At 33.8% G+C, this 20,775-nt stretch overlaps 2 protein-coding genes across 8 annotated transcripts in view; one reads left to right on the top strand and one right to left on the bottom strand.

The window, feature by feature from the left end:
- LOC120634535 (microtubule-associated serine/threonine-protein kinase 3) overlaps positions 1 to 7,622 on the top strand; it is a 102,834-nt gene extending 95,212 nt beyond the window's left edge. For all 7 annotated transcript variants that reach the window (XM_039905220.1, XM_039905219.1, XM_039905223.1 and 4 more), the window contains 3 exons: positions 9 to 496; positions 765 to 893; positions 1,642 to 7,622. In XM_039905220.1, coding sequence (XP_039761154.1) covers positions 9 to 496; positions 765 to 893; positions 1,642 to 1,794 — 770 coding nt within the window. In that variant the 3' untranslated portion in view covers positions 1,795 to 7,622. The remainder of the gene's footprint in view (positions 1 to 8; positions 497 to 764; positions 894 to 1,641) is intronic.
- An 8,067-nt stretch (positions 7,623 to 15,689) lies between these two features.
- The window catches only part of LOC120634605, a 111,951-nt gene continuing 106,865 nt past the window's right edge, over positions 15,690 to 20,775 (bottom strand). Inside the window, exon 15 of the mRNA XM_039905334.1 lies at positions 15,690 to 17,020. Within this exon, the coding sequence (XP_039761268.1) occupies positions 16,599 to 17,020 (422 nt within the window). The 3' untranslated portion in view covers positions 15,690 to 16,598. The remainder of the gene's footprint in view (positions 17,021 to 20,775) is intronic.

Below are 20,775 nucleotides of genomic sequence, written 5' to 3'. Positions count from 1 at the left end.
TCATCTAGATGACAGCAGATCAAGCACAGATGTCAGCATGCCACCATTGGACATGAGTAAAAAATCGGTCACAACCCAAGATCCAACGCCTCAGGTCATAGATGTACAACCGAAAACACGGAAAAAGTCTGATTCCTCTCTAAAAGAAGAGGAGTTCAAACCCAAGGAGAAATCTAAATCAAAACAAGAGAAAGAGTTGAAAAAACAGGATTCGATTAAAAAGATGGAGAAAGAAGACAGAAAAGAGTTTAAAATGGATGAAAAACATCAAGAGCCGCCTAAACTCGAAGAAAAATCAAAGCAAGAAAAGGCTATGGAACGAAGTGGTTCCGTTAGAAAATCGGAGAGTAAAGAAAAGAAACAAGAGAAAAGAGAAGAAAAGAAGCAAGAAAAGCAAGAGAAAGAAAAGAAACAGCAAGAGAAGATTGAAGCTAAGAGAGAGTCGATTAAGAAGTTGGAAGGATTGAAAAGGCAGGAATCTGTGGAAGCATGTAAGGTAAGACCTCTGGTTTTCAAAGCACATTCAGATTTAACAATATTTGAGACAATTGTGCATAAGGCATTATGTATCTAAAAGTATTTTCAAAACAGGCAGCGCTGATTTTGAGCTGGAATTCCTGTTAGGGTTACGCCGCGGAAATAATTACTCCAGTGCTGCTTGTGTAGAACAAACCATTTATTTTACATATGAACCCACCGTTAGTTAATTCACGCTAGATAGATGACTTCCCACTACAGTATACGTGTAATATGTTGTCCCACAGTCCCCGGAAGCACCAGAAAGCAGCGAAGGTAGAAGCAAAAACAGTATGGTCAGCAAACTGTTGGGCGTGATGGGAAGGAAAAGAGATGACGACGAGCGCTGCAAGAAAGATAAACACGGCAAGAAAAAGGTATAATTAAATACAAATTAGAATTATATTGTTGTCCTTTAGAAGTTGAAACGATAGTCTATTGGTCAGGACTTCGGTATGTTTTTCGGGGTACGTTTCGGTAAACAATTTTTTGCTGGTTACTACCCTGCTTTCAAAGACGTGCCGCTAAGAAATAAAGCGTTTTAGTACGAGTGACCTCGTACTAAAACGCAAGTAGCAACCGTTTAGGGATATGAATTTGTTAGCGGTACGGCAGTTATGATAGCATAACTGCCGTACCGCTAACAAATTTGCCCGCTACGAACTCAGATTGCAACATCACTTATCACCGTTCTTGTTCGTCCCTTCCTTCTATTATTAAATTCAAAATTCATTCATTTTAAATAGGCCTAGTTTATAAGCACTTTTGAACATCAATTATCACCAGATGAGATAGCAGTCATAGGCTAACTTATAGTAAAATAAAAAAAAACCGTCCAAGGCGACTGTATCCTTTCAGAATTATGTTGTATTTAAGCAAATGAATTATATCAGCTGCTTTAACGGTGAAGAATGAAAAGGGGACACCTGCATACCTGAGAGTTCTCCATAATGTTCTCAAAGTCGTGTGAAGTCCACCAATCCGCATTTCATAGCGGACTACGGCATGATCCATTCGCATTCTGAGAAAATACCCTTGCGTTGTAGTAGGCCGAGGTCGATGATGAGGTGTGTATACAGTATTTAATCAAATAATTCAACTCACGGAATCATAATCTTGTTTCAGAATACTCCCAATCCTCAGCCTCAACAAACACCAAGTCAAAAGCAACCCGAATCACTACCAACAGATAAAACTTACGACAGACCAGATACAGAAGACAAGAAAGCGAAAAAGGGACGGGGGAGAGCCTCCAGTTCATCATCCGCCGAGAAGTAAGAAGGAGACGAATGTATGTCAAAGAGCTGGTGATACTTTTCAAGAGGTACTTGATAAAACCTGGATGTTTGTAACATACTTCTTTTACCTTACTTATGGGTTCGTGTGTCGGCTCAAAATGCTTCGAAATGTAAAAACGGTTAAACAAAATCATGAATTTCAAATAACTATTCTACTTACTAAAAGTTTAATTTAATTGTATATTAATTGTCAAAATTAGTTAAAACCTCATGTAGAGCCAGACTTTGAAGTTGTTTAAGAAATCGTGCCAGAAGGTGTACTTGATTTCATTTTAAACTGTCCATTTTTTTAATTTTACAATGAAAGGCGATTCATGTGATTCGGCATGTCACCACACACCCACTGGCAGGATAAAGTTTTCCTTTTCAGAAAACGTATTGCATACTTCTAGCATCTATCAAATACCTCTTCAAAATTTTGCGACAGCTCGCCGACTAGGTTTTACCGTTTCTGTAGAATTTAGAGAACGCTTCGTGCTTAAAAAGGTTTAACTATGAATGTTTGTGTAAAGTGATCGGCGATAGGTTCTGTGCGTGTTCATATAGAGACAAATATATCGTAGTCATAGTGAGAAAAAACGAATAAGATATATTTTCGTCATTTTGTCATTTATTACCTTTTCACTTAGTGTAAACGTGGTGTATGTGTAGTGTTTAGAATTGTTATAGTTGTATGTATTTTTTGCGATCAAAAGTATGCTCTAACGACACTATATTTGTTCTATACTTAAAAAATAATTGTATTATGTCCGCTGGATGGACGCATTCTACAAACTATGTAACTGAAAATAGGAATCTAATGTTAAGAGTGCCAAATATTAGATTTTCTATCTACGTTTACTAGTAGCGCCATCTTGTTACAGTACTGGGAAACAGTATTGTCACGAGATGGCGCTGTTCCGATATCATATAAATCTTAGTTAACTTTTACGCGATCGAATAAGTAAACGGAGGTTGAAAATCTCACGCTTGGCATCAATCATAAATAGCAGCTGCAATTGTAAAAATAAAACTGTTTCAATTTTGTTACATGGCTGCAAGCTGGATTCTTATTGCTGATTTACGGCTTTCTTACTCGATATTGAATCAAATTAAACCATGTGATAGAAGTATTTTTTTGCTTTCTGACATTAACACAGAATGTTGAAGAATTTACTTTATGTCACATGTTAAAGCGCTAACATCTTAATTTGTATTTGAGTAGAATCGGTATTGAGTGGATATGTTTTGAGAAGGCCATAATAGTGGCGTGCATGGGGAATTCGACCAGGGCAGACCTTTAGCAGGAAAATGCTAGAAACTTGCAAAATCAATCTTTATTACGAGATATTTAAAGGCTGTAGAATAGTTAGTGCTGTTACGACTATATGAAGTGCTCATCTGGTGGTTAAGCCTAAGTTAGGTCGGGTGTTTTGCTTACCCAGTCAGAATCCATCACTTAAAGCTTGGTCAGATTCGTCTGTGCGTTAGTGTGCGCACACATAAGCGAAAGGGATATAACCAGAGATTTCAACTGAAGATACGATCTCGCCTTTAATGGGGGATAGAAAGCTATTTTGTCACACATTTTTCTAGGGCCATTAAACTTTAGAAGGTTTCTTTTAGGTTGTTATAATAATACTAAACATATTGTCGTCCCACTTCTGGGCACAGGCCTTTATCGTTGGTCAGAGGGAAATAAAGAATTTTTAAAGAGCATAGACCTGCTTCAACCCGGGTAGATGGCGCTTTGACGACAATGATCACATGTTAGTGATAACCAAGTGGTTAAAACTTCGGCTTTCTTTTCGGGGGAACCCAGTTCGAACCCATTTGGGTTTAAATCTAACTTTCCGGGGCTATGTGCGCTTTAAGCAATTGGATATCTCTTGTTTTAACGGCGAAGGAAAACACGCGTGCCTCAGAGTTCTGCATAATGTTCTCAAATCTGTGTGAAGTCAAGCCATCAAATCTTCTCATTCTGAGAAAAGACCCGTGACCTGCTGTGGGCTGGCTACTGGTTCAAGGTTATCGAGGTCACATAGTCCGCGTTGCCTATTGGGTTTCCAAATGGACGCTGCGCCTGTACCTGAAGCCTGCGTTCACTAGCGCAGTGTCTCTAAACAGGAAATGAGTGTCATTTTTCTTCAATAAAGGCTTATCTACAATTTAAATCTTTGGTCATAACTTACAGGTCACGCCACTAAATAAAAAATGTATTGGTGAAAAATGGTCTATTATTTTCTTATCTATATAAAAGGTAAACGAAACGAAGGCTTTTTCTCTCCATGCAGGCGTAAATTGGCGTCATGTATTTTGTAAACTAGATCTTTTATATACAGATTTCATATATTTAACTTTATTAATAAAATGGAAGTCGTGTAAACTTCGATGATTGAAATAGTTCTTCGCGTTTTTTAATAATAATATGGATGTTGTGTCATTATATTGTAAAACAATTATAAAGTAAAAAAAAAAATACTGTAAGTGGCGACGTTGCATTGTTAGTCTGTGTATAGATTTCTGTCCTAAGTTTTTTCTAACGTTGTGACAGGGTTCGAAATTTGTTCTTTTTTAATCGCCTTAACCAAGAGCCATGAGCTCTGGGTTGGGGTACTTTTAAACCTTACAATTTCTTTGTTAGAATCTTTTACGATAGTTTTATTACCTTTATATTTCCTGGTAGTTGAGATTACACTAAACGTCAAATTCCGATCGCACGTATGAACTAGATAAACGTCAGTTTTCTATATTCAATCTATCTGCAATCTGATAAGTTGCTCGTCAAAATTGGTATTTGTTTAAAATTGGTAATAACAACGTTACTAAATATAAATCCATAGATTACGGATATATTGCATATAGAATATGAAACTTCGCTGTACCTATTCAGAGTATCGATATACTTGTCAAAGTAAAATTGACTTTATGATACTAGTTTTTAGTGTCGAAAATCGAGTGCTACAATATTTATTTTTCAAACTTTCAGCCGATAGACCTGGTTGTATAGTGGACGAGTTTGAGCTTTAATGACAGCTAGACAAGTTCTATTTAACTCTGACGTTACGGTGTTTTGAGTACTTTAAAACTGCCTGAAAGGTTAAAGTATTACATTGTATTTGCAACTCTATTTGAAAAGATTAAGGTCGAAATTCTCTGTGTCGACTACTTCCCTATGACTTTATTTTCGGGCAATTTGAACGGTGTTTGCTTAATCATATGCTGCCTTTGAAATAAAATAGTTTTAAACTATTTATAATGTTCTATACGGTCTTGATCTCTTTAAAGATTTTTTTTTTTAATAAATGTTATTTCGAGCCCTGTCTTTCAGTATTACAAAGTTGAGGCGATTTTTTTTGTTTAGTTATTATTTTATAAGACGAAGAGAAGAGCGAGCGAGATAGAAAGTAGCGGTTTTAATCTCATAGATTATAATATACTTCGAGGGAAATAATTATTTTAAGTTTAAGAGCATGAAAAGTATATTGGGGGTTGATATGATTATTATTTTTTTTCGCTGGCTCTTATGCTATTAGAGTTTATTTTTGTAAACGTTTTCGCTTTAGACTATAGTTTGATATTGTGATAATATTTTTAGATTTAGTTGAGTTTATTTTTCATTGTTTTAGTTATTTTTTACTTGTCACTACTTTTAATAATGTTCTACATGAAATTTAGTATACTACACCAACACCTATTCAAAAAGTATGAAGTTAGTCAATCACCAGATTATTAGAATAACATAATGTTTGAGTAATTTTGTACATCTGTCTGTTTGTTATATTTGCGCGGCTAAACGAATAAGTTGTCATAATTTGCCACCATAGACAATTTACGATAATATCCATAAACATTTTTTTCTTACTGATTGCTTCATGTTGATTCTGGTTTTCCACTTGTTTTTTATGCATATTTTTAAGGAAACCTTCACGCTTAAAAATAATTTAAAGTTCATATACATAATGAAAAGTGTTTGTATGCAGAAGAGCTTAAACTCAGTCTAAACCTAGAGTACTATTTATTTTGGAAAAGTATAAGAAAATTACATTTTTTTATGCACGATATAACTAATGGCTTCGTTATCCCGGTGAAACTAATTCCCGCAGGATTTTCTAAAAATAAAAAAAATCTGATAAAATCTCGGGCAACAGGTGAAGTCATATAGTTAAGTCAGAAATGAATATTGCTTACCTAGAATAGCTGTGGTACAGTGATTTAGTTGTTGGGCGCGCAATTTTAAAATTGGAACAGCACTTTTAACTTTTTATTCTTCATTTGTTTTCTATTATACCTTGTTTTAATTTTTTAATGTAGCTATATTGTTAATTATTATTTTTTTGGTATGCCTCTTATAATGTTATAGACGGTTAAAATATTATGTTCGATTCAAGAATTTGTTAAATATAGTTTTTTATCACTTTTAAAATGTTACGTTAAGTAAAAAGTAAAACCGTATTATTATGTTAGCTTAATAACATTTACAATAGGCTATTTGCTTCCAAACAATTTGATACATTAACTTAAATATATTGATGGCTTGTTTCAAGTAAATAACAGCAATTTTCTCGTATATTTTTAATTGAAATGTTTTTTTTGTAAATACTTTTTTTAATTAATAATTATATATTTTTAATTTGAATAATAAGAAATAAGATATCGAAATTCTGAAATCACTAATTCTATTTACGATTTCTTTGTTTTAGAAAGTGTTTACATCTCACAAAGAGGCTTTGTATTCCAGCATTGTATTGTATATGATGGATGAAAATTTTAAAAATAAAAATTTTTATTAAATTCCACAATTTATTGAAATAATTTCCTATAGTAACATGCAAGTTTTAAATTCGGTGGTATTTGCCAGATTGTGAGGTTCCCATACATGCCAATGAAATACAAAAAAACTTTGTCGCGCATAATAAATAATATTACGTAACAGAATTGACTTGAGACGTAAAGCAGGTAATTATTATATGCAAATATGCAAAATAGTAAAATACGAAAAATTCCGTATATTACCGGCACTATATTTATGGGCATTTTTCGTAACATAACTTCTCTTTCTTTTCCTTTAACTTATGCGTGCAATAAAGTGTTGCTTCTTCTTCTGAGCGAACTTGTTCTCATTATTTTTTGTGGAACGGCTGTACCAATTTAGATGGGGCTTTTATAATCAAGTATACATTACCTATACTATAGGAGTAATGTAATTTACTGCTGAAAATACTGAACCGATTTCGACGGAAATTTTTAGTTAGGTGGGAAAAGATCGTTCTTGGATTATTCTGAATAAATAAAATATATTAATATATTAATAATAAATTCCTAGTATTGTGTATATTTTTAAATGACTGTCTATCTGGACATATATATACAAACATGGTTTCTATTTATAACTTAGTTGTGGTTTTTTCAAACAAATTCGAATTCATCATTCAAAGGCTATGCTGAATTGAACTATATTTACTAAATACTACTATAATAAATAACTTGTAAATACGATATCTATAACATTTTCATCTTTAATTCATATTGATGTGCCTAGTATATAAATAAATGTATGATTTAAATAAAAATACTGAATAATAATAATTTTTTTGAGAAAGTACATATTTTGAAATATAAGTTATTATATAAAATTTGACATGTTTTTCTCGCCGTAAGCATATTATCTGAATACTCATTTTTATTTCACAGATTTATTTTATTAGTTGTTCCATAGCTAAAGATTACTTAATTTTGGTGTTGATAGAAAACTTAGTAACCGATAGTTTGAAATCACAAAATACTTGATACACGCAGAGATTTTCGAAGTTCAAGCTGTACAAAACTATGTTTATATAGAAGTGACGTCATAATTTTGGATTCGGCATTTCTCCTGTCATGGCGGATCGCTAAAATTTGCAGTTTTATTTATAAATCAATAAAACTACTGAATCATATATGATTGGATAAATACAATATTTAAGCGATTATTGCTATTTCCGTATGTTGTTTTGACTTATTTAATTGTTTGCTGCGGTTTATATCACTTTCATAAAATATATTTTTACAATTAAATTATCCAAAATTATTATAAACTTATAAAAAAAAATATGGAATATTCCTCAGTTATCCCAATTTTTCATTTTATCGTATTTTGATTTAATTTTGCAGATTGTTTTCACAATTTCTATTTATGTAATATCGAGACCAAGAGAAACAATGAATTTGCGTACTGAATATATTATTATTAAAGATATTGTTTTTGGGACCATAATTTTAAACATATTACATACAATTTTGGTTGCACATTTGCCTAGCTTCAAGCAAAAAGTTTGTGCGGATAACAGATTATCGATGTAGAATATTAAATTGAACGATTAAATTATCGATGTTAATTGGCCAACACTATGAGACCAACCGTCATTCAAATGTGGACTATAAAATTTACGCTGTAGATACATTTTTCAGTACGCTACTGTAGCTGATTAATGCGCTGTATTTTTAATTATAAATGCTAAATGTGTCTACATTGCATGTCTTAAAGCTGATATTTGTAATATGAGCAGTGTAGTGTCTTGGTAAAACCGTTTGCTGATTTGTCGGTTTTGATATCGCCTATAAATCAGCCCGGTAGAAGTCGAAGCCTCGACAGAATTACTTTATTCCTTTTTTATACGTTATTACACCTATAGCAGCGAAACGCTATGGTGCTAATTTAGCCGAGTGCCGATTACTCAAGCTCTTCTTGATGTTTTATATTCGTTCGATTTAGTTTTGCCTAGTGGTTTTTGTTTACGGTTTCACCGTAACGAATGGCAAGCGCGGTTTGCTAAATGGTGCCAGCAGCGCCCGCGTGATCTGGCTCTAGCATTTATTCGCGCATTGTCAGTATTACAAGCTACTTAATAGCGTGATTGAATGCTTGGAGCCTCGCGTTATATCCAGCTGATTGACTTATCAGAAAACGGTTGCACGTTGTTGAATAAGGGTAGCGTAAGGTGAGACTTAAGGGATGCAGTAACAGGACAGGGCAGTGTCAGCTTTTCATATTAGTTGCCTTGAAGAGCGCTGGCCAGCGGTAGCAAATGACTTTCGATTCTCCGCGGATAAAAGGGAGAAGTATTTTTCTATTTAAACATTTATTCGCAATTTTCCCACTCATTCGTCGCACAAGCCTCAATCCTTAATTCTTATTGGTCGGTCCCTAAGGCTCGTACAGTGACGTTGAAGTTCATAACACCTTCATCAAGAATTGCGCTATCAAATGGAAATCAACCATTCCATTGAAATCAATTCAAATCAGACCGTTACTTCCAGAGATAAGCGCATTCAGACCTAAAACAAAAAAAAACGAAGAATTTATATAAACCAATTATTTTTGACCAACGATCCCGGCTGGACTAGAGTGGTACGGCCTTAACCCCTTCTCGGTGTGGTATTTTTGTTTACAATTAAAGGCAAAATATCATTAACGCAGCCCGCATTTACATTGGCGTAAAATAAGCGTACTACTTGAGAAACAAAGTAAGTAACAAGAGTTGTGATTGGTTGTAAATTTTCACGCCACCTCCTACGCCCGACTCGTACCTACTGTAACATTAAGCTACGTATATAGAATTCCGTCTTGATAAATGCCTTGCCAATACTGTGCCTTTGAGTCTCAACAAACGCATAGCCGTCGTGCTGGATTTAATATATGTAGTGTGTATGTTAAGATTGGGTGTATATAATTAATAATTAATTCTTTATACCGATTATATATTGTAATGAGCTTATTTTGTAGTATTTTATCAGTTTATTGTGTTGCCTGCCATAAAGTTTTTAACACAAACTATTGTAGCTTTTAATTAATATATTGAATGTGATTTTTTTAATAAGTGTCTAGGTAGTTGAGTCGGGAAATGTTCTCAGTAAATTTTGATGTACGATTCGATGTGAATATGAAATAAAGTCATGAATTAACTGTTTATTTGTGTTTCTTTTTCATGTTATCCAAGCGGTTTAGGGCTTCACTTTCGAGGGAACGAGTATTTTAATTGAAGCAATTTAAATATCGATGAAGGAAACCTGCACGGCTGAGAGTTCTCCAAGCTGCTCAAAGGTGTACGCACCATCGGAATATGATGAGGGACAATTCCCTGTGTGTGCACTTGTATTTGCGCACACACTTTTGCAGTGTAATACCTCTCGCGTAGTTGGAAAATTACTGGAGATTGCCCAACCTTGTCCGAAAACCGGTAGTGAGTAAAAATCCAAAGAAGCTCTGGATACGCTAGGGGATTTATTATGAAAATTAAACCTAATTTAATTTGAGGATGCTCCGGTTTCGGAGCGAAACGTGCGCAAAAGGTACATTGCCGAAGATACGTTTGCTGTGGATTATTACACCATACAGATTCTTCTGATTTTCGCGGTGCTTTAAGCTTAATTTTCATAGCATATCATTCCGCAAACTAATTCTCTGCTAGTGTGTCCCTAGTCTGCTAAATAGAGTTGTATATTATAGTGAAATATTAGATACCTATTGGTGGATCTATTAGTAAGACGGCCGAGTGGCGTAGGCAGGCAGGCGAGTGACCCTGATTTCTTTGTTCAAGGCTGTGGTTTCGATTCCCACAACTGGAAAATGTTTGTGTGAAGATGAACGTTTTTTCAGTGTCTCGGTGTTTATCTGTATATTATAAGTATTTCGGGGGCCGAGTTCGAATCCCAGCAACCTTTAACTTGTCTAAGTTATGTGCGTTTTAAGTAATTCAAATAGCACTTCCTTCAATGGTTAAGGAAAACATCGTGAAACACCTGCATACCCGAGAGGTGTCCTTAATGTTCTTAAAGGAGTGTGAAGTCCACCAATCTGCATTGGGCCTTGGTGGACTACGGCCTAAACCCTGCTCATAGTGGGAGTTGGCTGGTAAAGGGGTCATATGATGATGATGGCAATAAAAGAATAGTGTACAGTCGAATTAATATGATGTAATGTTTTCAATAAAAGATCAACACTCATTTTTTATATTTTATTCGAGGTGTCCATTTGATTTTACAACTGAAAATTCCAAATCACGCTAAAAACCCGTAGCAAAGCTAACTCTTTACGCTATGGAGTCTATTTCTAACATCTTGAGGGTCAAAAATTAATTACAAACAATGTTATTTGTGCGGAAGAAAATTTGACTCGTATAACAATCATTTTATGATAAAACCAATGAAGGGTTTTTTTTTCAGTGAGTTTACATCGTTTTACAGTTCTGTATACAAACAAAGAGCTCCTATAGATTCGACTATAAAACAACACAACAATATTTAATTACATTAATTATATGTACGTGTGTATTAAATCCAAACACGTTTTTTTAATCAAGACGATTATTAAATTTATTTATTAACTTCATTTGAAGGTACATCAACATTTTACATTTTAATTTAATATTTGTTAAATTAATTAAATACTGTTCAACAAACTTAATATTTAATTAAATAATTTAATCGTATATTATGCTTATACACATAAGTTAGGTAGGTACTTAGGAATCCCTTAAGAAATATATTCATTTCATAGTAAGAACACGAAAGTATATATTTAGTACACACAACAATTATTTGTATAGGTTTTAAAAACCAAGAGACTTTTCAGATGCATTTTTTTTTAATTGCTATTCAACGACAATTCAAGAATTTTAGACATTTTGCTAAACCTGAGTTTCAGATTTGCCTTGCAATCTACAAAAGGAGCTTTCCTCGAATATATGTCGAGTTTTCTACGTCTCTGTCTGTCCTGTACCAGCCAAGATATGTTTTCTACATTTAACTTCGTATCTCACATAGAAAAAAAAACTCCCATTGCCATGCAGGACCAGTCTAAAATTCAGTGCTGTTAAATAGTCGCCCTTCTTCAACAAAATTGCAGAATTGCAGTTTGTATGTAGTTCTTACAGTTGATTTAACGGTATCGAAATAGCCGAGGCTGTTGTAAGTTCGAACACTAATTTGTAAATCGTTAGTTGCCACGTAATTTCTTACATCGTTAGTACGTAACAGAACTGCAATTTTGCAGTCCCAACAACCGTGAAATAAGCAGTTACATTCACCAAGTAAATAATCGTTCAAAAATAAACCTATAAAATAAGTTACGGCCTTAATACGTACAAAATCTTCAGATAGTATACAAGTAAAATGCCTGACACATATTATGACAGTATTTAGTATTCTACAACACATAAAGAAGCTAAAAATGACTGACCGCATCTTTTCGCATTTAATACAATCAGTTTGAAGTTACCTATAGTTAACCATATTTTAAATTTTTTTCACGATAGTATCACTTAGGGCCAGTCGCAATTTATTTACGAATGCAGGTCTACACATCTTTGGTGGTTAAAAATTTGTCTCGAAACTGGCTTTAGATATCGTCAGCTAACGGAAATACAATTTATCTTGAAATATTTAATTTAACAACTGATTTTCTTGCTTGTTTTGATATTAATGTCGGGCTACATTAGTTTTTCAATGTCTTTAAAACAATACCATTTGTTGTACAAGCTTACAATGTCTATGATAAGTCTTAAAAAACTGTTTTATTTTCTCAGTGGTAGGCCTGGCTTCGAATGAATTTGATTATATAGCAATACGGTCAGTTCCGACATGCACTTTATTAAATCAACGATAAATTACCCTGTTCTACGGAATTCCATGGAAATTGTTTCAATCAAACATATTATTAATTTTGGATTTCAGGTACCTAATCTCCGAAATAAGATCGCATTCAACCTATTAGTTAACTATTCATTCAGATATTTAATAAATACATGAAAAAAATAAAGTTTGTCAATTTAATTAGGAATAATTAATGTTAGGACTTCCGTCGAAAACGATTCCGTTTACACAACATATTAATATACTCTTCAATAGTTTATATAATCACACAATAATTAAACATAACATTATATTTATATTAAAGTCGATGCACAAATTGTAATAGCGCCGAGAGTATTGTTGTCAAATATCAATGCATTTTTTTAAATACATTTGTAAGGTAAAACAGTCGTAGTCACTCTCTGCTACCAATCTGGTACTGCACTCAAACCTGTACCGTAGTTTTCTTAAGAGTGACAATGGTGAGTTAATAGAAACCCTACGAGCATTCAAATATTAAAAATTCAAAAATCCGACCGACCGAAGCATTTTTCCCGCACGCGTCTTATAATATCTTCGTCTGGCGTCAATTTCCAGTCCATGCTAACGTTACGAAATTCATCGTCGACCGAGGACTGAGACTCGAAAAGATCCTTCGACTGACGGCGTCGCGATTTTTCGAGGTTGCTGCGTTTTTCCTCGCGTTTTTTCTCGCTTTTCACATCACCGTAACGGGGACTACGTGTTTTTGGAGTTTTCCATTTATAACTGTCATTATTATTCACGTTGGGTGATGAAAAGTAGGAGAAGAACGCGCTAGAGTTAGATTGTTTCGGCTCTTCGGCGATTTCTTTGCTAAAAGATACGTCTAGGAATGAAAACGTGTAATCAGCATCTGTTACTTGTTCCCGAAGATACGACGTACTAACTCGTGTATTAGCTTTATCATTAGTGTTTTGGCTTCTGTGGTTAGCTTTACCTGAATTACAGACCTTTTCCTGTGATTTCTTCACCAGTGTAATAGACTCGTAATATTTTTCAACATTTGCCGCACAATTATAACATATATACGTCAAGTTATCCGATTTTTTGATTACCAGATCATAGCAGGCTAATATTTTGCCTAGCATATCAACTTTTTCGGAATAATTACTGAATAAAGAAACGTTGAACTCCGTCGTCGATAAACAAAGGCGACAGGATTGTCGAGATATATCCATATTTTTACTTTTTTTTTACATGCAGTATACGCTAAGAAAGCTTATTCAAGGTTCCCGCCACAAAATCGAAAATCGAACTTTTTGTATTAGGCACAGATAAAACAGAAGTTTTTCAAAAAATATTTTCAATATAGCCTACACTTCTATGAAGTGGTACATTTTTAAATAAAATATTATTTATGTAATTATTACGTTACATTTTCAAAAGTTTGCAAAAAAATACTACATTGGACGGCTTACTACATTTACGCAAGTATACTTTGATAGTTTTTTTAATTTGTTAGTAGATACAGTAACCGTCAAATTCAAACATGGAACGTAAACGTAGAAGCAGATTAAAATAAATGCTATGATTATTTTGCTTAGAACCATTCAAAGAAACATTTTATTACTTTACATTAAAAATTTAATTTTATAAGTATTAAGAAGATAATTGTATGTGTTATAGACAAATTAACCCATTCAATATGACGGTAAATTCTGCACTGGAAGTTTGTATGGTTTATTTTTACTATATGATGGACGGAAAGACAGACGGTATACAAAGCTGATTTTGACAGGGGTACGCCAAGAAACTTATTAAAGTTACAATGATAGCAAAGTAAGACGACATTTTGAAAATTATTCAGAGACAGGTTAAGGGATTATGATGGCTAATATCAAAAATGAGTCTTTATATATAGTAAGGGCCCATCCAGACCACTACCTTGATCGGACGATAATTACGGTGTTAGTTTAACGGGTATAGTAATTGAGTAATACATAATTTAGTCAGAATGAGCTACTTTTAGCCACTGTCCATAATTTGGAATCATTCATTCATAAACTGGAATCTTGACATCCATGTAGGATATAGTCCAGATTCCTGTTTAGGAATTCGGTACGTAAAACAATTTCAATAAAATGTTTTTTCCGAAACAATATTTGAGTAGTAATACGGAGAAAAGCTTAGTTTCATTATTTTCACAAAAAGTCTCAATTAGGAGTGGCTAAAAATATTTGAAAATTTTGACAGATATGTCCAACCAATTTCAACAGTCGGCCATATACTTATATATTTATTCGTCGAGCTATTAGACTTTTGTTGACCTTTTCTGGTTTCTAAATGACTAATTATTGTCTGATTGGCCTAAAGTTGAACCTTTGCAACATTAGGCTCGCACATGAAGCAGGTTAGACGCATTAAGATGTTCTGTGATCCCGCTACAGTTGGGACCGAAACGCACAACAGACTGCGTGCGATATCATCTAGTTTCATAAGCTTGGCAGTATCTGCTAAATAAACTATCTCCTAGCTGTGGTTTACATGGGCCCTTATAATAGATTAAGTATAACATTATTAGATTTTTAATTTTTAGTAAAAGTTTACATATTTTTTTTTGAATAAAAAAAAGGAAACTGTATTCCAAATTGAAATTCTTATAGATAAAAATTACAATGTTATTAATAGTAGGTAACCAATATAATCACATTATTCTAGCTAATCGTCAAGGTCATCACTACTATCACAAGCCATCACACTCCTATCAGACAGTGATATATCATAATTCGTCGAGAAGTTATCAAATAAATACTAGTTTATCGTTACATTTTGTCGTTTAAAGCGAAGCTAGTTTTATAAACACCGCTCGTTTTCCACTACAATTTTCAGTGACACTGTAAATTGTGGCAGTTTATTTTTAGACTATAATATACTAACCTCTCCACCCCACAAAACCTACCCTTTAACACTACCACCACTTTTATAAATTACATTGTTAAGGTTCGTTAGTACAGAGGGAGTTAATCTGCCACAGAGTTAAAACGATGCAAATCTGATACATGTACTTTTGTTTATTTAAGTTAATAATATAAAACGTTTAAAGGAATTACGAAATACTGTTGTAGGGTGCATAAGCATATTTCATAATGAATCGCCTGTAAAAATATTAAATCAAAAAAGCATATTTATTTTTCCATACAAACTAATTCAAAACATTCTAAGTGTTTACTTGAGACAACCCTGTTGAAGATTGAAGACTGACACGTGCATAGTATCTATGCTACGCGACGCGTAACTTATGAAGTGACAGGAGTTTCTTTATTTTACTTTTGCATGTGATCTTAGGGCTGTATATGATTACTTTCAGAAAAAAACTATGGCAATGGTTTACTCAAAAACGATTAGCGTTTCTGTTTCGCAGATACGTCTCAAACAGTAAATAAAAGCCTCTGAAGTATTATTTCGGCTTTCATTTTTACGTTGTATGAATTAAAAATTTTAAAAAACCCCCGCCTTACAATGCCGTGTACATTATTCTTCTAATCAAGCCCTTTTGACTGATACTCATATAGAGAGAGTTATGGCCATCTATTACCTATTTTTAATATTCATCAAACAATCTTGAATATTTGACCAATGAAACAAAAAAAAATTATACCTTCGGGCGCTACGATGCCACAGACAGACATTTCAATTCTAACTGCACATGGGTAACATTGTAATCGAAAAAGTGGTAGTGCGAAAACCTGATTTTCCGTGTCGTTGGTTTCTTATCACACTTGTAGCTGCAATTTGTGTGTCATAAGGTTATATTACGATTTGAGTGTCATAAGGAGTTTTAGCCTACAGGTCAAATACTCTTTGACACTGAAATTGTACCTCATACCATAATTGCCGCTCGTAACTGCAATTTGTGACGTCAAATTTGTCTTAATCGTATCAAGTGGATTAATTTGACGCCATAATTATGACGTCATTACAGAATTATTAAAGCTTATAAACATTCTTAATGTAACAAAGACAGATCACTATGATGTTAAGTCAAATTTAACGCCACAAAACGAAATTCGTAGTTTTAAATGTCGTCAGTTGGGGTCTTGGTTCTGAACCTTCGAGGTCATAACGCTTCCCATGTTACACATTCTAAAGCTTTAGGAACTGATTGGTAATTTAATAAACTGTCACAATTTATAGTTTATTTTTCGAAATGGACTAAACGTCGTCTTCCTTTTTGCCCCAAAACTTGTCGAATCTCGTGCGAGCCCTGTCTAGGACTTCGGCTGCGGTCAGGCCCCCAGTGGGGGTTTCGTTGACCACAGTCGTGTCCACCACCCCAGGTGCCACTTGGGTCGCTTCCGTCGACTTTTTCACAATTTCCATCTCTAGCTCCTTCAGGTCTTGGATATCCTTCATCTCTTTTATATCAATAGGGGTTTCGGGGGTTAACTGATTGCTGTTGATCCCGTTGATTCCGTTAATATTGTTCATGTCCAGGGCCTTGGTTTCGTCTATAGGGGTAAGGCTGATAGGGGTCGTGGGGGTTTTATCGGTGCGCTTGCTAAGGCTTGTTGGAGAGTCGCTCTTTTTAAGAGAGCGTATTGGTGACATTTGTTGGTGGTGAATTGGAGCAATTTCTGTAAAAGGGGTTCGTTAAGTTCATTACTATGTCATAATTTTATATGATTTGGAAGCCTCAAAGCATATGGTTTATAAAACGAAGTTAAATTAAATTATAACCCAGCGATTTTATCTTGTTATGTTGAATTTGACACTTTGTCATACAGAAAATACGGCGCGACTTCATTGAAAAAAAAAGTTTAGATTTTCTACGATGTTTGTTTATTTGTAGTAAGTTAAATCAGTGGATCGAAATTGAAATTTCTCGTATGTAGTAGTGTCAAAATTTACATCACATGCAATCTCAATGTCATAGATATGAAGACCAAATTTAATTGCCGTGAGACTTCCAAAAAAACATAAAAAGCACAGATATAATAAAACACATACTGAGATATTTTAATAATTCGTAATTTAGCTTTTTTTGTATTATTACTAATTGTAAAAACCTTAAAATTTCTAACTTCGTGTAGCTATGGGATTTAGTTTCTCTACTGTGCCTATAATTTATTAGCAATAAAAATATATATATCCAAACACCTAAGTAACTTTTCGGTATCACCATTCTCGGAGTAATTTCCAGAAAATTAAATTTATTTCATACTTACTTCCTTGGAATATCGACTTTATCAGCTACCTCTTTAGCTTAAAAAGGTAATAATTCTTATACAAAACGAAACTAAACTGACAAGATTAAAATTATGTAGGATTGAAATCTGCAGAAAAGTTCAGGTTAATAATTTTAAATCTCGAAAATTTAGTTTAGCGGTATTGTGTAAAAAAACAATTGATTTATAAAAATTACAAAAATCCTACACTTTAACAGAAATTATTTGTAAAACAGAAATTTTCCGAAATTTTCACTTTCACATGCTACCTTTTTTGGTAAAAGATATTACCACCAACTTCAAACTGATGTAAAATATTTTTAAGGACCGAATTCTTATGACAAATTTTAAAAAAACGTCAAATTATGTTATTACCTCGCAATTGACAGTTCTTGTATGGAATTGTCAAGTTTGATATCATAAGTTTGAATATCATAGCAAATGCTCTGCCAGAATATTCCTGAATATACGAGTAAGTAGAATTTTATGAAAACGTTCGTTGGTGGTAGGTATCATTCGTGAAACATTGAACTCATGCTTCCTAATTATCCGAAAGAAAAGGGGGGCATCCAAAACTAGACATAAAAAGGATCTAGCTAAACGTATAACAGGGGTCATTTTAGAAGTCATGCAACGATTTTAATGATATGAAACTTGATGAGAGAAAATGTCTATTGCGCTATTTGCTTTCATTCATTTGGAGCTAGCCCATAGAAGCCAACAGTTGAAAAATATTTTATTGGATTTCAATGAACGTCACAATGTTATGTCACAAATCAAATCAAACAACCAGCCCTAACTTCAAATTTTTGAAGATGTAGTGTCTAATTAAGAATTGCACTCACTTGCTAATTTGCTGCCATATTACGTTATACATTATTATTGGAACCAAATGTTATTTTGCATGTGATAATAACCGTCAAAGCCCGCCATCGCTGTTCTCATCGGGTGAATTGTGCAGCGTGGTGGTTCTATGCTCTAAAACTCTATCTTTCGTGAAAAACCAGTCCCCGGCATTCGGGCAATAATAAATTAGGCTTACCGTCTCATGGGGAATTGGCAAATGAAAGAAGATAAAAAACAATAAAATTATTGATTCGGGTTCAGATATGAGGGAGATATGAAGTAAGATCGGAGTAAAATTAAGTAGGACCTTGGTTATGATGTAAACTTCGTTTCTATATCCGATCTATAAATTTTGTAACGTCATTTATAAGACATACTATATCACAGCACAATGATAGATAATTGTTCTCATTTGGAACTCATGACAGTTCCCAGATGGACGTAAATTTTGTTAGGATTTATAGCCGATATAAAACTGTGACAACATTGAAGTCCAATAAATAGGAGTACTCTTCTGTAGAGCTTTTGATTGTCTATGAAATCATATCGCACTCGAAATTGTGAATTGTGACGACAAATATGACAGTATTGGTACGATGAAGTATCAAATTTGACGTCAAAAAGTGCATTTCGTGTGTCGGTATGATTTAGAGATTAGAGAATCAATGAATATAGGGATATGTTTGCATACTATTTAACAATTTAACGATTAACTTAATCCAGGCTTACACCCGTGTATCATTACTATGAAGTCTCACAGTGCATCCGATAGAAATATGGAGGTCTCACCAATCAGATTTATGAAATTCGTCACCTGTCTACATCTGGCAGTGACATAACAATGTGTGTCGTCCGTGACGTCAAACTTTCATATTTGACGTCACGGATTGCAGTTACAAATTAAACACCCCATTCTTATGGGGCACTCTTGTGCTGGATTTTTTATTTAGTCTTTTGACTTAAAATAGATAAATAGTAATATATCATAATAGTTGTTAAAATCCTATATGAGAAAAGAGATCAGGCGGTATAAGCAATATTTTTTTTTAAATTTTATAATGTATTTATTTTGGAATAGCTTTGGATTCATTTTATTTGCTAAAAGGGAAGTCCATAACCTCTGTACTATGTGATGCACTGTGGTTTAGTAGACTTAATAGTAATTTTTGCATTCGGATCAAAGATTCAAATCATCAGATGTACGTCGCCACCAAAACCATGACACTATTTTTACGTTTCTTAAGAATATACGAAAGAATATACGGGATAGTATCCTTTTAAGCATAGCTAAACTGGTAAGAGAAAATACTTAATAATTGCCGATTCGTTATAAAAATCGGTTAAGATATAGAAAAAAATCCATTAAAAGGTTAATGTGCGTTATCGTTGACTGGGTTCAATGGACGCTCGTGACCGTCGCATTAAACGTTTTAAAAAGATTAAGTAGTAGATTAGTAGGCTTAAATGGCTTGTACTAGTCTCATAGAAATAGAATGACGAAATGGTAGACATAGTTAGCTCTGCGCTCGTTTAAGCCCAAAATATAGAGTTATTTCGATTTTTTTTAAATCGAATGCCTGCATTTAAGGAAATGTATCTACACATTGCAAGCAATGGTTTAGTTTAATTATATACCCAATTTTAATTTGCCGTAACTTTGATCACGTACAAAAGATCATAAGTGCGATTTGATATATAATATTGATCGTTTCGATACTGGTTTCAAACTCAGCCATATATAAATATATCAATCACTATTTACAGATATAAGTAACAAATTAGTGAGCTCACTCGTTTGTGGTGTGGTGGACATAATACGTAAATTTGAATTTCATTTAAGGCGAGAAATCTGACGGTTTAAATCTTTGACATGGGTGTTAACAATGGCAGCATGCAAAAGTGAACGATAGAGTCGACAGATGGTATGGGTTAAACAAGGGGTAATAACAGGGTGCGATACGGTGGGTGTGACGCAAACATCGAAACAGACACACACACAACAAGTGTATACATACGTGGTAGACGTCTCGGCGGAGTACGGTCAAAATAAATAAAAGCATTTCAGTTATTGGAGTAACACAATTTAATCATGAACTATATTCAATATCAATAGATGTAATAAAAAACAGATTATATATTTTCTTGTGTCCATAGTGTGTATGGGGCAGTGATCTCTATACGGCTATTAAGGCGTAAACATATTTGAAACTCGATCAGAAGGTTCCATAGAGCCCCGAGATGCGTCGGGTGTTTTGCTAAGCATCCGACACACTACAACTTTGAGTCATAATGCACTTAACATCGTGTCCAACCAAATC

This window comes from Pararge aegeria, chromosome 24, assembly GCF_905163445.1.
Source record: "Pararge aegeria chromosome 24, ilParAegt1.1, whole genome shotgun sequence".
NCBI classification, from domain to species: domain Eukaryota; kingdom Metazoa; phylum Arthropoda; class Insecta; order Lepidoptera; family Nymphalidae; genus Pararge; species Pararge aegeria.
Note: the sequence above shows the minus strand (reverse complement) of the source record. Positions and strands in the feature narration are given on the sequence as shown.